The sequence below is a fragment of the Drosophila ananassae genome, chromosome 2R, assembly GCF_017639315.1.
Source record: "Drosophila ananassae strain 14024-0371.13 chromosome 2R, ASM1763931v2, whole genome shotgun sequence".
Lineage (NCBI taxonomy): Eukaryota > Metazoa > Arthropoda > Insecta > Diptera > Drosophilidae > Drosophila > Drosophila ananassae.
The window spans coordinates 371,193-390,465 of NC_057928.1; the positions used below are offsets into that span (position 1 = coordinate 371,193).

Here is a 19,273-nt window from a genome sequence, read left to right on the forward strand (position 1 = left end):
ACTGGCGTATGGTGAGCAACTTGGCTGTATAATTTTACATGGTAATAATTCATTAATCTTGTCTCGTAGCAATTCTCTCTCATTTGGGCTTAGCCGATATGGTCTTCTTTGGACAATTTTTCATGGGTCTACTAATTTAATTTTAATTTCACCCGAACTAACTCTAGTCAAAGGAATTCCACTAATAAAAGATTTGGAATATTTTTCCAATGAATCTTGTAATTTATTTTTATCTTCCCCCACAAGATCAGTAGTTAATTCACAAAATTTCTCATCATTTAAACTACTCGACCAATAACAATGTCATTCTTTAAATACTCATTATCCAAAACATGAAAAAAAACCTCAATACAATGTTGGTTAATTTTTACGTTGCTAAGCATTTGCAATGTGCTATATATGCCGCCACTACCAATACCCTTTAACATCACTACATTGTTAATTCTTTTACTTATCACTTATTTTTATCTTTTACCTGTCACTTATCTTTTGTTTTATTAATGAACATTCCGCTTCAGAGTCGAATTTTGTTATAAACGTCTCTCCTCGATGAACCATCTCTCCTTTGAGCTCAACAACTTCCAACAATGCACTTAAAGCCATTACCATTTTCTGCCAAAATTTTCTATATTTACTGTCGAACACCAGGCCGATGCGTCAGCGCCATCAAGGTCTGCGTTGAATTTTGAAGCACAATTGTTTTTTTATTTGTTGTTTCTGGTGTCGCCGATTGTACAGCTTTAATAAGCTCGATAAAGTTTTTATATTGCATTTCCATCAAAATTCGCCATGGTCAATCAGGATTATTAGGTATCGAGCCAGATCCAACTTCTGATGTTGCAGCACCGTTATTTTCCGACATCGTATTAGCACAGCGAATTTCGGTTTTGCACACACGACGACCAAATTGCAGGTGTCACTGCCTGCGTCGTCCCTTCTTCTTAAATCAATAAAATTCGTCAATAAATTTTTTTTTGGTTTTTCTTTTCTTTTTTTTTTTGTTTACTATTATTATTGTTTTTCATTTTTTCCACTCTTTTTTTTATTAGTGTTTCTGTTTACATCTTTATGTTTTTTTTATTTTTTTTCCCCTTTGATTTCAAATTTTTTTTGGTTTGTTTAGGTTTATGCCTGTACCGATTCCTGTGCTTGGGCTTTCAGCTCACTGAGGTGAGCCCTCTTTTCCTTCCTTGTGCCAGCATGACGTAGCACAGCAATCACTGGCGACACAAAGTTCACCACTGTGTACAGGCCATCGTACTTTGGCGCTAACTTCGCCGCGAAATCTTCGGCCGCTTCGGACAAATGGTGCTCCTTTGCCCACACTGTGTCGGCGATCTTCGGGCTCCAACCCCGCTTCCTCAGATTGTAATGCCGAGCTTGTTCCTGCGCCGCGCGCTCCATATTCTTTCGCACCAGCTCGAACACTTCCTGCAACTTAGCTGCATTCTCTGAGGGAGTGGCTTGTGGTGCTCCCGTCCCCAATGCCCCTTTATCGTATATTGCCTTTGGCATTCTTGGCTCTCTGCCTTGGGTTACTAAGCAAGGCGAGTATCCCGTGGAGTGTGACGCGCTCGAGTTCACCGCCAGAATTAATTCTGGTCAGTGCTCGTCCCATGTCCTTTGGTCATTGCCTGCAAACTGGGCGATCATCGTCTTAACCGTCCTGTTTGCCCTTTCCGTAGGGTTTTCCTGCGGCGTGTATGGTGCGGTAAACTGATGACGAACTCCAAGCTCCTCGAGAAATTTTTTGAAGCTCCTACCGGTGAACTGGACACCATTGTCTGTCACCATCACCTTTAGCACCCCGTATCTAGCGATGATCCTTTCGCGGATTGCCTTCTGCAGCGTCTCCGTTGTGGTTTTCCTCATCGGGACCATTTCTGTCCATTTTTAAAACCGATCGATCATCACTAATAGCATGGTGTTTCCATTCTTGGACCTCGGCAACGGTCCCACGAAGTCCGCACATACCGTCGCCCACGGCTCCTCTGGGATCTGTGTCAGCATTTTCCCTGCGGCCTGCATCTGGCTCGGTTTGCTGAAGGCAGATTTCTTGAAAAGAAGTCAACATGAGACATTCGTTTACCTTCTTTATATTGTATGTCAAAAGTAAAGGACTGTAAATACGCCCACAATCTTTGCACTCTGGGACATATATCCAGTTTAGTTCTTGATGCTTTAAGTGAGTTACAATCAGTGAAGACAAAAAAATTTCTACCCCATAAATAATGGCGAAAATTTTGTATAGACAAAATAACGGTAAGAGTTTCTGATTCATAGGAATGATACCGCGATTCAGCAGGAGAAGCAGCCTTACTAAAATATTCAACGACATGAGACTTGTTGTTGATTTTGTGTAACAAGATGGCACCGTATCCCTTAAAACTTGCATCAGTATGCAACTCAATAGGATGGTAAATTGGCGTAAAGCGGAAACTGACTGAGAATGTGGCAAGGTAGTTAACGCTGTAACTTTAAGCGAATTCGGACGGATTTCACCTGCACTCACTTCATATCCTAGATATTGAACTGTTGACTTAAGAAAAGAACATTTTTTTTATATTGAATAAGAATCCAGAGTTCGTGAGAAAGTCAAGAGTAATTTGCAACCTTTCCAAAGCCTCACTTTTTGGGGCAGCAGCCACCATTACGCCATCAAACGACAACAACGTATTTGTGCAAGTGCTTGCATGTCTGTGCGTTGAAATACTGAAGGTGCGTTTCTGAGACCAAAAGGCATTGCGAAAAATTCATATTGCCCGTCTGGGAATTTGGTAATACCCACTTGCCATGTCTAAACATGTAAAATATTTCGCTCTATAAGGTCTGGCTATCTGGTCCAATATGAGCGGCAAGGGATATCTATCTGCAGCTGTATTAGAATTTAATTCACGGAATTCAACTTTTTTGTTAACTAACATTATGGGACTGGCGTATGGTGAGCAACTTGGCTGTATAATTTTACATGGTAATAATTCATTAATCTTGTCTCGTAGCAATTCTCTCTCATTTGGGCTTAGCCGATATGGTCTTCTTTGGACAATTTTTCATGGGTCTACTAATTTAATTTTAATTTCACCCGAACTAACTCTAGTCAAAGGAATTCCACTAATAAAAGATTTGGAATATTTTTCCAATGAATCTTGTAATTTATTTTTATCTTCCCCCACAAGATCAGTAGTTAATTCACAAAATTTCTCATCATTTAAACTACTCGACCAATAACAATGTCATTCTTTAAATACTCATTATCCAAAACATGAAAAAAAACCTCAATACAATGTTGGTTAATTTTTACGTTGCTAAGCATTTGCAATGTGCTATATATGCCGCCACTACCAATACCCTTTAACATCACTACATTGTTAATTCTTTTACTTATCACTTATTTTTATCTTTTACCTGTCACTTATCTTTTGTTTTATTAATGAACATTCCGCTTCAGAGTCCAATTTTGTTATAAACGTCTCTCCTCGATGAACCATCTCTCCTTTGAGCTCAACAACTTCCAACAATGCACTTAAAGCCATTACCATTTTCTGCCAAAATTTTCTATATTTACTGTCGAACACCAGGCCGATGCGTCAGCGCCATCAAGGTCTGCGTTGAATTTTGAAGCACAATTGTTTTTTTATTTGTTGTTTCTGGTGTCGCCGATTGTACAGCTTTAATAAGCTCGATAAAGTTTTTATATTGCATTTCCATCAAAATTCGCCATGGTCAATCAGGATTATTAGGTATCGAGCCAGATCCAACTTCTGATGTTGCAGCACCGTTATTTTCCGACATCGTATTAGCACAGCGAATTTCGGTTTTGCACACACGACGACCAAATTGCAGGTGTCACTGCCTGCGTCGTCCCTTCTTCTTAAATCAATAAAATTCGTCAATAAATTTTTTTTTGGTTTTTCTTTTCTTTTTTTTTTTGTTTACTATTATTATTGTTTTTCATTTTTTCCTCTCTTTTTTTTATTAGTGTTTCTGTTTACATCTTTATGTTTTTTTTATTTTTTTTCCCCTTTGATTTCAAATTTTTTTTGGTTTGTTTAGGTTTATGCCTGTACCGATTCCTGTGCTTGGGCTTTCAGCTCACTGAGGTGAGCCCTCTTTTCCTTCCTTGTGCCAGCATGACGTAGCACAGCAATCACTGGCGACACAAAGTTCACCACTGTGTACAGGCCATCGTACTTTGGCGCTAACTTCGCCGCGAAATCTTCGGCCGCTTCGGACAAATGGTGCTCCTTTGCCCACACTGTGTCGGCTATCTTCGGGCTCCAACCCCGCTTCCTCAGATTGTAATGCCGAGCTTGTTCCTGCGCCGCGCGCTCCATATTCTTTCGCACCAGCTCGAACACTTCCTGCAACTTAGCTGCATTCTCTGAGGGAGTGGCTTGTGGTGCTCCCGTCCCCAATGCCCCTTTATCGTATATTGCCTTTGGCATTCTTGGCTCTCTGCCTTGGGTTACTAAGCAAGGCGAGTATCCCGTGGAGTCTGACGCGCTCGAGTTCACCGCCAGAATTAATTCTGGTCAGTGCTCGTCCCATGTCCTTTGGTCATTGCCTGCAAACTGGGCGATCATCGTCTTAACAGTCCTGTTTGCCCTTTCCGTAGGGTTTTCCTGCGGCGTGTATGGTGCGGTAAACTGATGACGAACTCCAAGCTCCTCGAGAAATTTTTTGAAGCTCCTACTGGTGAACTGGACACCATTGTCTGTCACCATCACCTTTAGCACCCCGTATCTAGCGATGATCCTTTCGCGGATTGCCTTCTGCAGCGTCTCCGTTGTGGTTTTCCTCATCGGGACCATTTCTGTCCATTTTTAAAACCGATCGATCATCACTAATAGCATGGTGTTTCCATTCTTGGACCTCGGCAACGGTCCCACGAAGTCCGCACATACCGTCGCCCACGGCTCCTCTGGGATCTGTGTCAGCATTTTCCCTGCGGCCTGCATCTGGCTCGGTTTATACCGCATGCATGTCTAGCACTTCCTGACATAGTTCCTTATGTCCCTTTGCATCCCTGGCCAGAAGAACCTTGCTGCTACTTTCGCGATTGTTCTTCTTCCATCTATATGTCCTGCTGTCGGTGCGTCGTGGTTCCCCTTCAGCACCTGTTGCCTCATATCCATCGGTACATACATCTTCCATGATGCCACTTCCTCGCTTCCGGCTCTATGTGGAACATGTCGGTAAACCAGGCCTGCCTCCTCAACGTACTCCGGATATTTCTGTGGGTTTTCTCGCACCTTTTTTTTTACCCAAATGCACTCCGCGTCTTCGCTTGCTGTGGCACTCCTCTGCATCTCTACTATCGGCTGGCGGGAAAATGCATCCGCGACTACATTCAGCTTGCCTTTTCTGTAGCTGATAACGTAATCGTTCTGTTGCAACTCGAAGACCCATCTCGCGATCCTTCCAAGTGGACTCTCTATATTGTTCAACCATTTCAGCACCATGTGATCCGTGATCACGTCGAACTGGTACCCCTTCAGATATGGTCACATCTGCCGAATTTCCCATATTATTGCTAGGCACTCCTTCTCAGTTACCGAGTAATTCTTCTTCGCGCCTATTAGCTTTCGGGTGGCGTAAGCGACCCCACGCCGTAGTCGCTGGCATCTGTTTGCAGCACAAATTTCTTCGTGAAATCGGGGTGAAAATGCGACTTTAACTTCTCAAACGCCTCTTGGTGTCTTGCCGACCACTCCCACTTTGTTTCCTTTCGTAGGAGATCGTTCAACGGCCTTGCGATCCCAGCGAAATCAGGGACGAATCGCCGATTCCACGACGCCATCCCGATGAATTGCCGTACCCCTTTCACGTTTGTCGGGGGTTCCAATTCCGTAATCGCTGCGACTTTTCCCGGATCCATACCAATCCCTTCACTTGTTATCCGATGACCCAGGTACAACAGCTCTTCCCTGAAGAAATGCCACTTGTCCGTGTTTATTCTGAAGTTTGCCGCCTTCAGTCTTCGGAACACTTCCTTCAAATTTGCCATATGCTTCTCCTTCGTGCGTCCGATCACGATAATGTCATCTTGATACGCAAATGCGTGCGGAGCCATGTCCGGGCATATGACCTGGTCTAAGGCCCTTTGAAATGTTTCCGAGGCCGAGTGTAATCCGAATGGCATCACCTTCCACTGGTACACCCCTTTCCATGGTACCGTAAAGGCCGTATACTTCCTGCTCTGTTCCTCCAGTGGGATTTTCCAATAGCCATCCTTCAGGTCGATGCTTCTGAAAAATTTTGCCTCCCTCAATTGTTTCAATATGAAGTTTATCCTTGGCATCGGGTACGCATCTTTTACTGATTTTGCGTTGATCTGCCGAAAGTCCACGCACATTCTCCACTGACCCGTCTTCTTCCTCACCATGACAATGTAGGCGCTGTTGGACGGCTCGATGCATCCCTCCTCCAGCAGCTCTTCCACTTTTTCATTGATTTCCCCCTGTATTTTGGAGTTTTTTGGGTAATATCTTTGTTTTATTTGGATGTCGTCCTTCATCGTGATCCTATGCTGGGTTATGTTAGAACAACCCTTCTGGTTTCTGAACGCCGACAGCTCTTCTTCGATGAACTTTTTGTCCCGCTCGCTCTCCCATTCCTCCGAGGGTCCAGTTATGGCTATGGACAGTCTATGCTCCAAGCATCCGCTCCATCTTTTTCTTCTCGGGATCTTGACTTGGTGGCCTGCGCAGTTTATTGTTGTGTATTGTAATTCTGCGAGGAAATCCCATCCAAGCACCGCGCTGTCTCCCATGCCTGGCAACACTAACATATTCAAATCCTTTTTGTTGTTGCCAAAGCTTACGGTTGTTAAGAGTACCATTTGGGTCTCTGTGTGGCTCCCATTGGCCAATTTTACTAGTCTCCTTGTTGCTTTCTGTTCTCCGGCGATTCCCGGGTTCTCTGCTAGCTTTTCTGAAATGAAGCTAGCCGTTGCCCTCCGACCTTGATGACTGCGGCCAACTGCTGATCTTCTCCTGTTAATCCTCCAACTAGTTCTAAGAGGCAGCACCTCGCGATCTCTGCCTTCCTCTCTACGGCTGAGATCGCTGCACGTTTCCCGCTCTTTGACAGCATTCTGTGCTTCTCACCCCTATTGCGCCGCACATCCTGCAGAACAAAATTCTGGGGTTTCTGCACCCACTGGCCCAATGGCCCATGCCTCCGCACCTGTTGCATGCCTGCTCTGGGTTTTCTATATGTCCCTGTCTAAAGCAATCACGTAGTTTGCGCGCCAGGTGTAACGAACTGTTTTTGCTATTGTTTGTTCGCAACAAATGCCGCGACTAGCTCACAGAGGTTGGGGGTACGTTCCACCGAATTTATATATCCGACGTGATTGCCCGAGCCCAGAAATAACATGGGATGCTTCGTTTAATACAAATCCCCTTTATTGTGTTAAATTTGCAAAAATGTGAATCTCACCGGCTGCTTGGCTCAGCCGACAGCTCGTCCTCCCGTTGATCCCCGATCCCCGCTTCGGGTTGGTGCCAATAGACACGCCCTCCTAAAGCTTGCGCCCAGCAGGTCGTGTGGTCTTGGTGCCTGGCGCCTGGCGCCGAAACGGCTTACGGTTTCCTTCGTTTGCCCTCACGGACTCTGGTTGCGGGGCCTGTGTTGTTGATGTTGTCGTCTTTGCTGCTCTTCTGCTACCGCTGCTCCCTCGTAGTCGCTGCACTTCTGACGTCGCTGCTCCCTCGTAGTCGCTGCTCTTCTGACGTCGCTGCTCCCTCGTCGTCGCGGTTCTCTCGTCGATGCCGCTGCTCCCTCGTCGTCGCCGCTCCTGTTGCTGCCTGTTGCTCACCTTCCAGGCATACGCCGGGCAGGATGCGCTTCTCGGTGGCTGGCGGCCGGATCTGGTCCCAAAGGGCCTACCTACCCCGCAGGACACACCCCCGGTCGCGGCCGTCACTCGCCTCCAAACACCTGCGTGCATACGCTCCGCAGGATCTATGGCAGGCCAGAGGTTTTGGCGTCGCGTCTCCTTTAACTCCAGGTGATACGTTATGCATACGCCCCAGCGCCTGGATCAGGATTCTAATGACTTTCCCGGGGTGTCGCTGATTGGTTTCACTGTTGGGCTTGAGTTCCCGAGCTGGCTATCCCTTCTTTCACAGGATCACACCTGGTCTTAATGGTCAGGAACCAACAAGGCGTACGCCATGCCGATCCGTCGCTATCGCCAGGATCTTGGATCCTTTGGATGACTTACCCACAGGGGGTCCTTAAGCTACTGATCGCAGATCCTTCGCACTCGCTTTAAATCCCGCACTTGAGACTGTCGGACTTACCCATGGGGGGTCCTTCAGCCTATACTCCTAATTCCTCCAAGGAAACTTTCCCGCTTGAATGTCAGACTTACCCACGGGAAGTCTTTCACTCAACTCTTCCAGCTTCCCTAGAAGACTCGGTCCCGATTTGCTAAATTAAAAAAACGAATATCTATTTTTTTCAAAAGTTACAACCTTAATCTACTGAAAACCACCGGAAATTTTGAAATCAGTTTAAATAAACGCGTTCAGGAATTTTTAACAATAAATCAAGATTTTTAGGGTGTTACAAATATTTCATACACGGTTTTGTGTTATTCTCGACCAGATAAAAAACTCTTACAATGTAAGTTTAAAAGTTCAGATTCACTGTTGCACTGTGTTATTAATTAGCTCAGATTACACAGGCCAACAGCAAAAAACCTCCACGCATAATTTCACCGTCTCCATAACCTTTAAGCTCCCCTGATCCAAAATCCAGAACAAACATAGGTTCTATCACCCACAGTTTCCGCTGTACACCTAGGAGAAAAAATCGATCAAATTTCACCATATATTGCATTATGTAGGCCGTGTAATGGCGATGACCATCATTGTTTCTAGAAAATATATAATTTTTGAAATGTATGTGTATCAACTAAAATAAAAAATGGTATCTAGCAGTTACCATATCTTTGGAATACTCATTCAAAGTTGAAATACGTTACGTATACGTTTGGAACATAGAAACAGTTTTAGATAGCCATGACTTTCTGAAAATACTAAATTAAAAACTAAAATTTGTTTGTTCTTGTATGTTTGTTCTGGACTTTGGTTCAGGGGAGCCTAAATATTATGGAGCAGGTAAAATTAAGCGTTGAGGAAAAAAAAGTTGGAAATTGTCGGCCTGTGTTATTCATTAATTTTAATTTTTATTTTATCGCTCAGATACTTATGATTTTTATATGATTATAATGAATAATGATTATTTGGTAATGTGTTAAGTACAAATTATAACAATAATCATTCGTTACTTAGTCCTGAAGGACGAGACTTATATGGATAACATGAGGTCACACCATGAAAGATGAGTACGAAAATCGTGTGCAGGTTTAATAAAATTTATAAAATTTTAATAACATTTGCTCCAACGAAAGAGGTCCAGCAACGATTCGAAGTTATTAAACTCTATTTCGCAGAAGCATCGTTGTTTTCGGACGCAATTAATCTGGGATATGAAAGATCTACGTTGGGGATATACTGGATACCAGGCTCTAAGTTTTTCAAGTTTAAAACATTTTGGTTATCCAGATTGGACGACGATCTGTCTGCGATAACACGAATATTCGCCTTTATTGTTGGAAAGCTGATTTTTAAGGAATTAACTATGAACAAGGTGACAAACAAGGACTTTACGCAGGTGTTCTTGGATTAGGACTCACATCTGTGAGTCGCTGGTATTTCCCATTCTTGTCGGCGGACAAAACGAAGGTTACTTAAGTAAAGAAACTAAAAGAGCATATTTAAATTGTGGAAAGAAAAAAAGGGGTACCTTTGTTCCTTTGAAAACCAAATCTGTGAAAAAGTCTTTCACTTGGGATGCCTAGAGAAGGGATCATTTTGACTTAATAGCAATCCTTGGAACTTCTGTAACTTAACAGGATAGACTGTTAGATAGTCACGCATGCAGCCAAGCTCTCTTGACAACAGGAAGGAATCCATTGCTCCTACCTATCGAATTCATGAGCGAATTAAATCTTATCTATATCAAGAATCCTACTTTATCAAATGCATGTGCTAGTCCGCAACAGTCTCCTCCTTTTCAGTGCAACTAAGCTCACCGATATATCTAACCCAAGTGAGGTATCGCCGCAAGGCTAGTGCATTTCATTATCTGGATAGGAACTGTTAACCAAGAAGCGGAATATGCTTTTTGAAAATACACTGATATTATTATTAAGAATATTATATTATATTATAAATAATGGATTATGGTTTTATATCCACTTATTGCGGCGTTATCCACTTTTTGAAACTTTTTGCTCATAATTTGCAGTTTTACATCCTATAAATATATTTTTTCCCCGAACGACACCTAAAATGTAAGATAGGTGTAGAATAGTATATTATAATCTTAGTAGATTTGATGGATACCTGCATTGCTTTTAACTTTTAAATAACAAGGTTTTAAAAAAAAGATAAGAGGCCCCGGTAAAATATTCGATTTCGCTTTTTATTATAGGGTTTATTACCTTAGTGATGGCTATATTCACATTTTGATGTATATGTAACCTAGAAGAACTTGCAACTTAAAATTTTCCTAAATATAAGTTTGAAAGCTTGATCATAGATCTTACATATATCAACATAAATCTTTAAATATTTATTTTAAGTCCCTTTATTACTCTTGTTAGCGTTTAAAAGCTTAATATAGCATTTTTTTGGGATGGTAAATAATAAATATAATGAAAATACTAATAACTTCGTAAGTTTTGTAAGTTTTGTTGGCAACGCATTATTCTTATTATAGGTCAATACTTTAAAATTAAAAAATAATAATAATTAAAAACCCTATTCCTGCTTAAAACTATTTATGGCCTAATTTTAATTCTTTAGATTCAAGAAACTTTAAATTATGGTCGTTTGCAAAGACCACGCATAACATTAGCCAAAAACATATTATTGTTCACAATTTAATTAAATGTATGCATACTACCTTAATTTCTGGCTCATCAAAGCAAGGAAATAATCGTCTGGCGTTGTTCGGTTTTAAATTTGTGGCCAAATAAGATTCTTGTGCCAGTGTCGATGAATTTGTATAATAGCCTTCAAAGAATCCTTGAGCTGTGTTCAAGATTTTTCCTTTAAATGGAATTTCGATTACTCCTTCAGATCCTTGTCGAACTATTTCTTTAAGGTGCACAACATATATTGTTTTCTTTGGAAGTCGGATACCTCTTAGAACTGGAACATTTTTTGACGAAACCCTGTTTAATATTTACATAAAAAACTTTTTATTCTGTTCAAATTGATAATACCATTCTAATACATAAAGCATAAGCTTATCGATAAAAAATGTTATCATCTTTAAAGAATAATATTTGAGTAAAATAATCAAGTAAAAACAGCTGAAGGAAACAAAAGTGGGCTTGAATATTCATTTTATTGACTTGGGCGCAGAAGTTCCCGAATGCGCCTGAGTGAGAATGAACAATAAAACGCATGGAAAATTAGTTTAGCCATCACATCACATGCCCTTTTCCGTAAAAACTAAGCGCCCTGAGGTTACCATTTGCTGCAACAAATATGCACAAGGGTTTCATCGCAATCCTTTTGATCGGGACCTATTTAAGATCGAATAGAAGCTATTACTGAGCGATTAACTCGTTCTAACGCAATAGCCTGCTGTAAGGGCAAGATTAATTTTATTGCTTCGTAAAAAGTTCTGGGTTTTCGTATACCGAAATTGTGTCCCATTATTAGAAAATACAAATGGCCTTCCCACAGACTTCAAACTGGACATTGACCAGAAAACTCTATACTGTGCAATACACAGTTTCAAGCCCTATAAATCGGCAGGTTTTGACGAAATAATACCTGCTCAAATCGACCTTCCTTAACAAGGGCCACCATTAGAGATTCACCGCAAGGCGGAGTCCTCTCCCCTCTCCAATGGAACATAGCTATCAACTCGATTTTATGCAAGATGGAAGAGGGAGGCTGCAGGATAGTTGCATACGCAGACGACGTCGCGATCCTGTTCACAGGCAAATAACCTCAGACGCTTTATAATCTTATATGCGCAAAATTGGAAACTTGGAAGTAAATGCGCAGAAAACAGAGCTAGTTCTACTCAGCAGGAAATACAAACACCCGTCCCTCCATCCCCCAAGACTAAACTCTCCTTTAATAAAAGCGATAAATAGAATGGTCAAGAAAAAAGCTGCAGCCCTCTTTACTTGCAGAAAAGCCATAGAAATAGCCATAGTCAGATCCATACTCGGAGTGCTGGTATGGTGGCCAGACCTAAAAAAAAGGTCTTTAAGAAGCTTGTAAAAATTGAGCGGGCAGCAGCACTATATATCAGCGGTGCACTACGATCCACCCCGAATGAATACCTAAATGCTTTACTCAGCTTACCAAATCCAGGACTAGCTGGTATTGAACAAGTAAAACTAGCGCACTAAGCTTCTGTACTGATGGCTCCAAACTAAACAAAAAAGTGTATACTCCGAACAATTAGATACTAAGGCCTTTTGCAGACTACCCAGTCACTGCAGCGTATTTTAAGCTGAAGGGATAGCTATAAGGGAAGCAATAAAAATCAACACACACAACTTTACACTAAGAGAATTCAATACTGTGATAATAATATACTGTGATAGCCAAGCGGCTAAAAAATCGATCAGCTCGATCACCAACAACTCCAAAACAGTCTCAGACTGCAGGTCATCTCTTCACGAGAAGGCAAACCAGTATGACCAGTAAGCCTCATCTGGGTCCCTTGTTATAGAGACATCACTTTATAGAAGACGAATTGGCGCGCAAAGGCACCACCACATTGCTTCATGGAGATCTTAAGGCTACCGGTATACCTATAGCGTCTTACAAGCTCAAACTTAGAGACGCCAAACAAAAAGGAAAACCAGCTCAGCTGGGAATCAGTTCCCAATTGCCGGCTGATTCGCCAACTCTGGCTCAAAATCTCAAAGAAAACAATATCATAAGTACTTAGGATGAAACGAACCCGAATCCGCACGGCTATAAGAGTAACTGGGTGGGACAGTGGGAACTCATGCTAGGCGAATGAATTCACCCCACAACGAGTACTGCCGCAGAAACTGTCGAGCATCTACCTACCTAATAATTATTAAATTAATTAATTATTTTCGTTTTCTCATTTTATAGAAACTAAGATTAAAATTTTTTTAATGAATTAAAACATAGTTAAATAAATAATATTAAATATTAAAATTTTCATCGCTTTCGCTTATTTTAGAAAAAATAATAATTTTTATCTAATGGAGAGTAATAAACCCAAACTTAGTTCCGCGCCCCTAATGATTTAAAAAAAATAATTAATGTTAAAGTAAAAGCATTCGCCGGTAAGAGGAACCTTTAGAAGCTGGATCACTCTCTCTCGAAACGACCGAGCTAGAGTGCAGGCTTCAGGTTTTAGATAAGACAATTTCTAAAGCAAATGAGTTGCAAGATCAGATCAAGCAATTAGACGAAATGGATGATTTGGAACCAAGTTGAAAAAATTAGCAATAACAATCATGGCAAGGGTTATGTCCTTATGTAATGCCTTCAATATAGCTGAAGACTCCCGTCCAGCTACCAAACTTCCCAGTTTGGCATTACCAAAATTCAGTGGAAATTATTCGAAATTCAAAAATTGTATAAGTCTTTAAGAAACCTTACTACACAAAGATATAAACATTCCTGTTATCAAGAAACTTAATCATTTAATTGAAACTTAATCAATCAAATTACGGAGAGTAATTATGTCAAAGCTATCGCTAGTCTGAAAAGCAAACCAAATAAGTCAATTGTTCAGCCTCCCGAAAATTTTCAACCGTCTGCGTCGTCGTTGAGGGGTCTCATCGACACTGTGTCATCGATTTATGCACCATTACTATCCATAGAAGATGATTCTAAAATTGCAAACTCAATGATTATATATTTAGTTTGGAGTAGAGTAGATAAAGTGACCAGGCAAAAATGGGAAAAGTCATTGGACTATGAGGAATTACCGCTGTGGTCCGATTTTGAAAAAAATATTAAATCGTAGGTACCAGCACCTGTCCGCTGAAGAGACTGACAAACCAAAACAGGAGGAAACTGAGTTTAGCAAGCAACTAATGGTTTAAGATTGTGAAGTCAGTCTCTCTCTGTATAAACTGTGTGCGAAAAGGTCACACCGTAGCGAAGTGCAAATCGACTATATGTCAAATCTATGCAAGATCGCTTCATAAACTTCTGCACCGTTTTACAGTGATTGAAAATAACTAAGCGTTACCACCACCAACAGAAAATTCTCCTCCAGCGTTGACGAATGATGGCCCTTCTACTTCACATGCTTTGCATGAGTCGTATCTAGAAAGGGTTTTGTTAGCGACTTCGATCGTAAGCGTTCGAACAAAAAATGGCGAGCACATATTGGCCCGAGCATTTCTTGACTCAGGGTCACAAATGAACTTCATTACTGATGATTTTGCTCAACGCTTACAAATCCGTAGAGAGGAATCGTGCATCCACTTGGAATTGGCCAATCCCATTCACAAGTAAAGAAAAAGATACACACCGTGTCGAAGTCGAGAATCAATGGTAGTGAGTTTCCGTTCGACTTTTGGATTTTAAAAACAATTTCCGTAGAGTCCGAAAGATTGGACTCTACCAAAGAACTTGACATTAGCAGACTCATAGCGGATAGATATGCTAATTGGAGCTGAGTCATTTTTCGAACTTTTGTCTGTTGGTCAAATATTTAAAGTTGATTTAAAGTCAGACTTCCATTTAAGTCGGATCCAAGCGGTTTGGGCAACTCATTCGAGATAAACTAACGCCATTTTCTGTCGCTTGAGCGAAGATTCAAACTAGAGAGATCCGAACATAAATATTTTGGAATTTATGGAAGAATACGAATCCCTAGGTCATATGTCCTCTGCAAACAATAATGTTCTTGCTACTCCATACTACGTTATACCCCACCAGTGTACCCCACAATCCTGACCATAAGGTGTTTGAAGAGGTTGAGTGAATCCGCGAAAAATACCTTCCCTGCTAAAGTTATTGGGTCTGACTAGCTAAAGACACTTAAGTCTGAAGTAACTCAAAACCTTCAAAACGCTGGTTTCAATTGAGTTAGTTTTAATCGAAAAAAATAATTTAATTGACTTTCGAGAGCACGAATAAGCCCATAACACTTTCGGACTCAGAGCTGACTAAAGCATTAGGAACCACTTGGGTTTAAATTTGAGAGAAATTTAAATTTTAAATTGATAGTTCAGTCATGGATCGTTAATAAGCTAGATTGGGATGAGTCGATTTCACTGCATCGGGAAACAGAGTCGAACAAAATTCAGGTTGCCTTGTCACAGTTAGAAGATATCTCAATACCGACATTTATGATGAGTGAGCCGATGTCACCAATTCAAATTCATGCCTTCTCTGATGCATCTATAAGCCTATGGAGCCTGCGTCTATATTTTGTTTGATTGTCTGTCTGATGGTGACCAGCTGTTAGCTCTGGATGACTTTAATACCCCAGAACCCATGTGGTCAAATGTTGAAAATTCACCATCTTTACAGATTAACTCCCACCACGACTTCCCTGCGAGCATGTTCGACAGTTCACTTGGGCAAATTAACCACGATAGAAATTCTTTGGGTCGGCTGTTGGACTTAAGTTTCGTTTCCGATCCTGATGGAATTACTCTTTCCAGAACTTTGCTCTATTCTAATCCCTGACGATCCATATCATCCTACTCTTGAGGTTTTAATCGAAAAAAATAATTTAATTGACCTTAAGTCTACACTTAAATCTCATAAAGTTCGTTTCTTCCGAAAGGCTGACTTTATGAAATTAAATAAGTTAATCTCGGAATTTGATTGGTCTGATTTACTGGCATGCGAGAATCCGTTTTTTCAAACAACGTATTCACCTAGCAGCAGTTCAGCTCAGCCTTACACTTATAATATCGAATCAGCCAATCTTATATTTTGCCCATATTTCGATCAAAGTGGTATGTTATCGGATCTTCTTAAGGTCATGGTCTTCTTAAGGCCATGTATTCGCCAGGCCCTGATGGAGTACCAGACTGTGTTCCGAAGAACTGCGCCGAGGGATTGAGCAAAGCGCTCCTTAAACTCTTTAATCTATCACTGGAAACTTCGATCTTTCCCCTTATGTGGAAGGAATCTTTCATTATTCCAAGTATAAAAAAGGTAAAAAATCCGACACAGCAAATTATCGAGGCATCTATAAATTGTCAGCAATTCTAAAATTTTTTTCGAAACTTCTCACTTATTTGCAACACATATGTAGTTCTATAATATCTCTGTGCCAGCATTGCTTCATCCGCTCCACCACTACCAACTTATTGGAGCTAAAATCCTTCATCACGGATGGGTTCCGGAATGGCTTACAAACAGACGTCATTTACACTGAATTCAGTAAAGAATTTGACTGTGTTAACCAATCGCTTCTTATAACTAAACTCAGTCTTTTGGGATTCCCAACTAATCTTCTTATCCGGATTTCGAGCTACTTATCTATAAACCCAGCGTCTCTTCTTTAAAAATGTTACCTCGAGTTTAGTCCGCGCCACATCTGGGGTGCCCTAAGGAAGCCATCTTGGACCCCTACTTTTGACACTGTTTATTAACGACTTGCCTTTTGCCTTAACTAATTAACGTTTACTTATGTACGCTGATGACGTTAAGCTATGTCTTCAGTATAAATTCACTAGCGACCAGTCTAGACTTAAACCTTAAGCTTAATGGATCGAAATCTAAACTCATGTCTTTTTACCGATCTAGTCCTCACCAGGCTATGTACTTTCTCTGTGGGAACGCCTTAGAATGATTAACTCAGGTTAACGATCTAGGTGTCCTATTAGATTTGAGACTTAAATTTACCGACCATATCTACCATGGTTAATAAAGCTATGGGTGTGCTTGGTTTTATTAAAAGATGGTTAAAAGAATTTAATGACCCGTACATAACTGAAACGTTATATACATCATTGGTCCGTACGATTCTTGAGTATGGATCGTGTGTCTGCAGTCCACAATACGGAGTACACCAAGATCACATAGAATCTGTACAAAAAACCTTCCTGATTTTCGCCCTTAGGGGACTTAATTGGGATGCAAATCTTTACCTCCCCTCTTATCTTTGTAGACTTTTACTTATCAACTTACCATCATTAACAAACAGTAGAACGTTGCTGGGTGTCATTTTTCTATATAATCTTATTTATGGAAATGTAAACAGCCAGCATTTACTAACACGCGTAAATTTTAACGTTCCTAGTAGAAGGACTAGAAACTTTCGTCCTCTACTCCTCAGCCATTGAAGTTCGACATATGCCCAACACGATCCGTTCAGGGTAGTATGTTCGGACTACAATGGTCTCTACCACATCTTGTCGCCTGGCTTCCCTAATAATTTTAAATCCCTTATATTAAACGCCTTATCTGTGCAACACTCTTCCTCGTGATATTTTTCTCCGACTCTTCTCTTAAACTATCTCGGACCTATTCCCGCGATTCGAGCCGTACGTTACGCGGCAGCGTCCCTCGGTCGGTTGGACGGGAGGTGGGCTGTACGTATGCCGTGGGAACCGCGCGAAAAATAAGCCAACTATCTTGATAGTCTAAATTGTTCGAAAAATGCTTTCTTACTCACATATTATACCTGGCTCACAATACTATTCCGGCACACCAACAGAAAAAACCATGGAAACCATTGCAACAAGCAAGGAAATGGGTAAAAGACGAAATTGATTTTTGGAGTCATGTAGGCAAACAAAATGGCCGAAGTCTACAAAACAACTGAATAGCGCAGTGTGAAAATTCAATTAACGTCTTTGACTTTTGTTGGGTTTTAGCTTCCTGATTTCATTTGATTTAATTCGGCAGGATTTAAAAAGTAGTTGGCAATAGTATACTGTCTGGCTAAATTTTGCCGCAAGACAAATGAGTTTGTGGCAGGATTTGACGAATGTTTTAACTACCTCCATCGCTGTGGGCCCAGCATCCCGAACAGCTTCTTATCGGAATGGATTTTAAGATCGCAGGGCTGCTTTAGACTGATGCTGATAGCTGAAGGACCAGGTTGTGTGAACGATTGGCTTCAAAACGTTGCTTTGAATATCGCGATTTCCTGGTCTGCCATGCACGACGCATTCGTCCCTTTTCCCGCACAAGTGGTTCGATTCCATATTAATCTGAGAAGCATAGCTTGCAAATAACTGTTAACCGATTCGTGCTTTCTCAAAATAAGTGTTTGTCACTGAGACTTTGAGCAAAAAGTCTGAGAGCAACCGATTGAGTTGCTCGTATAAAAATTTTGCTCGCGCTCAGTCAAAGCACACTTTTTTCTGTTTTCGTTTGGTCTGCTCATTGCGCGCGGTTCCCACTGCATACGTACAGCCCACCTCCCGTCCAACCGACCGAGGGACGCTGCCGCGTGACGTACGGCTCGAATCGCGGAAATAGATCCGAGATAGTTAAGCGAAAAGTAGGAGAAAGATATCACGAGGAAGAGTGTTGCACAGATAAGGCGGTTAATATAAGCGATTTAAGATTGTTAGTAGAGCAAGGTGACAAGATGTGGTAGAGACCATTGTAGTCCGAACATAATACCCTGAACGGATCGTGTTGGGCATATGCCTGAGGAGTAGAGGACGAAAGTTTCTAGTCCTTCTACTAGGAACGTTAAAATTTAAACGTGTTAGTAAATGCTGGCTGTCCATATTTCCATAAATAAGATTGTATAGAAACGACACCCAGCATCGTTCTACGGTTTGTTAATGATGGTAAGTTGATTAGTAAAAGTCTACTACGATAAGAAGGGAGGTAAAGATTTGCATCCCAATTAAGTCCCATAAGCACAAAAGTAAGGAATGTAGGACCGTTTGCTTCAGTTCGACGATTCAAAAAGTCTTTTGTGCATGTATGTGTGTATGTGAAGTTTAGTGGGCTCAACTTATCAATTTGCTTTGTAAATTTCTCGTGTAAACAGTGATTCATGAAATTTATTGAAAATGGGACGAGAACTTAATAAAAAAGTGCATCAATTTTTTATATATAACAAAATGGACAACAAAGTTGTCCAAAGTTTAGTTGTTAAGCTTAACTCAAAATAAATGAATTTAAAAGGAAACTATTCATTTTTTAATTAAAATAATCAATATATTAGTTTGAAATTGGAAAATTCACGATTAAAATTTTAATAAGTTTTTTCGTCAAATTTCATGTACCATGTACCACTGTGC

At 40.9% G+C, this 19,273-nt stretch overlaps 1 protein-coding gene across 2 annotated transcripts in view; it reads right to left on the reverse strand.

Moving 5' to 3' along the window:
- Nucleotides 1-19,273, reverse strand: part of LOC26514684 (glutamyl aminopeptidase) — a 414,401-nt gene that overhangs the window by 201,885 nt on the left and 193,243 nt on the right. For both annotated transcript variants that reach the window (XM_044714905.1, XM_044714906.1), the window contains exon 4: nt 10,984-11,254. In XM_044714905.1, the coding sequence (XP_044570840.1) occupies nt 10,984-11,254 (271 nt within the window). The remainder of the gene's footprint in view (nt 1-10,983; nt 11,255-19,273) is intronic.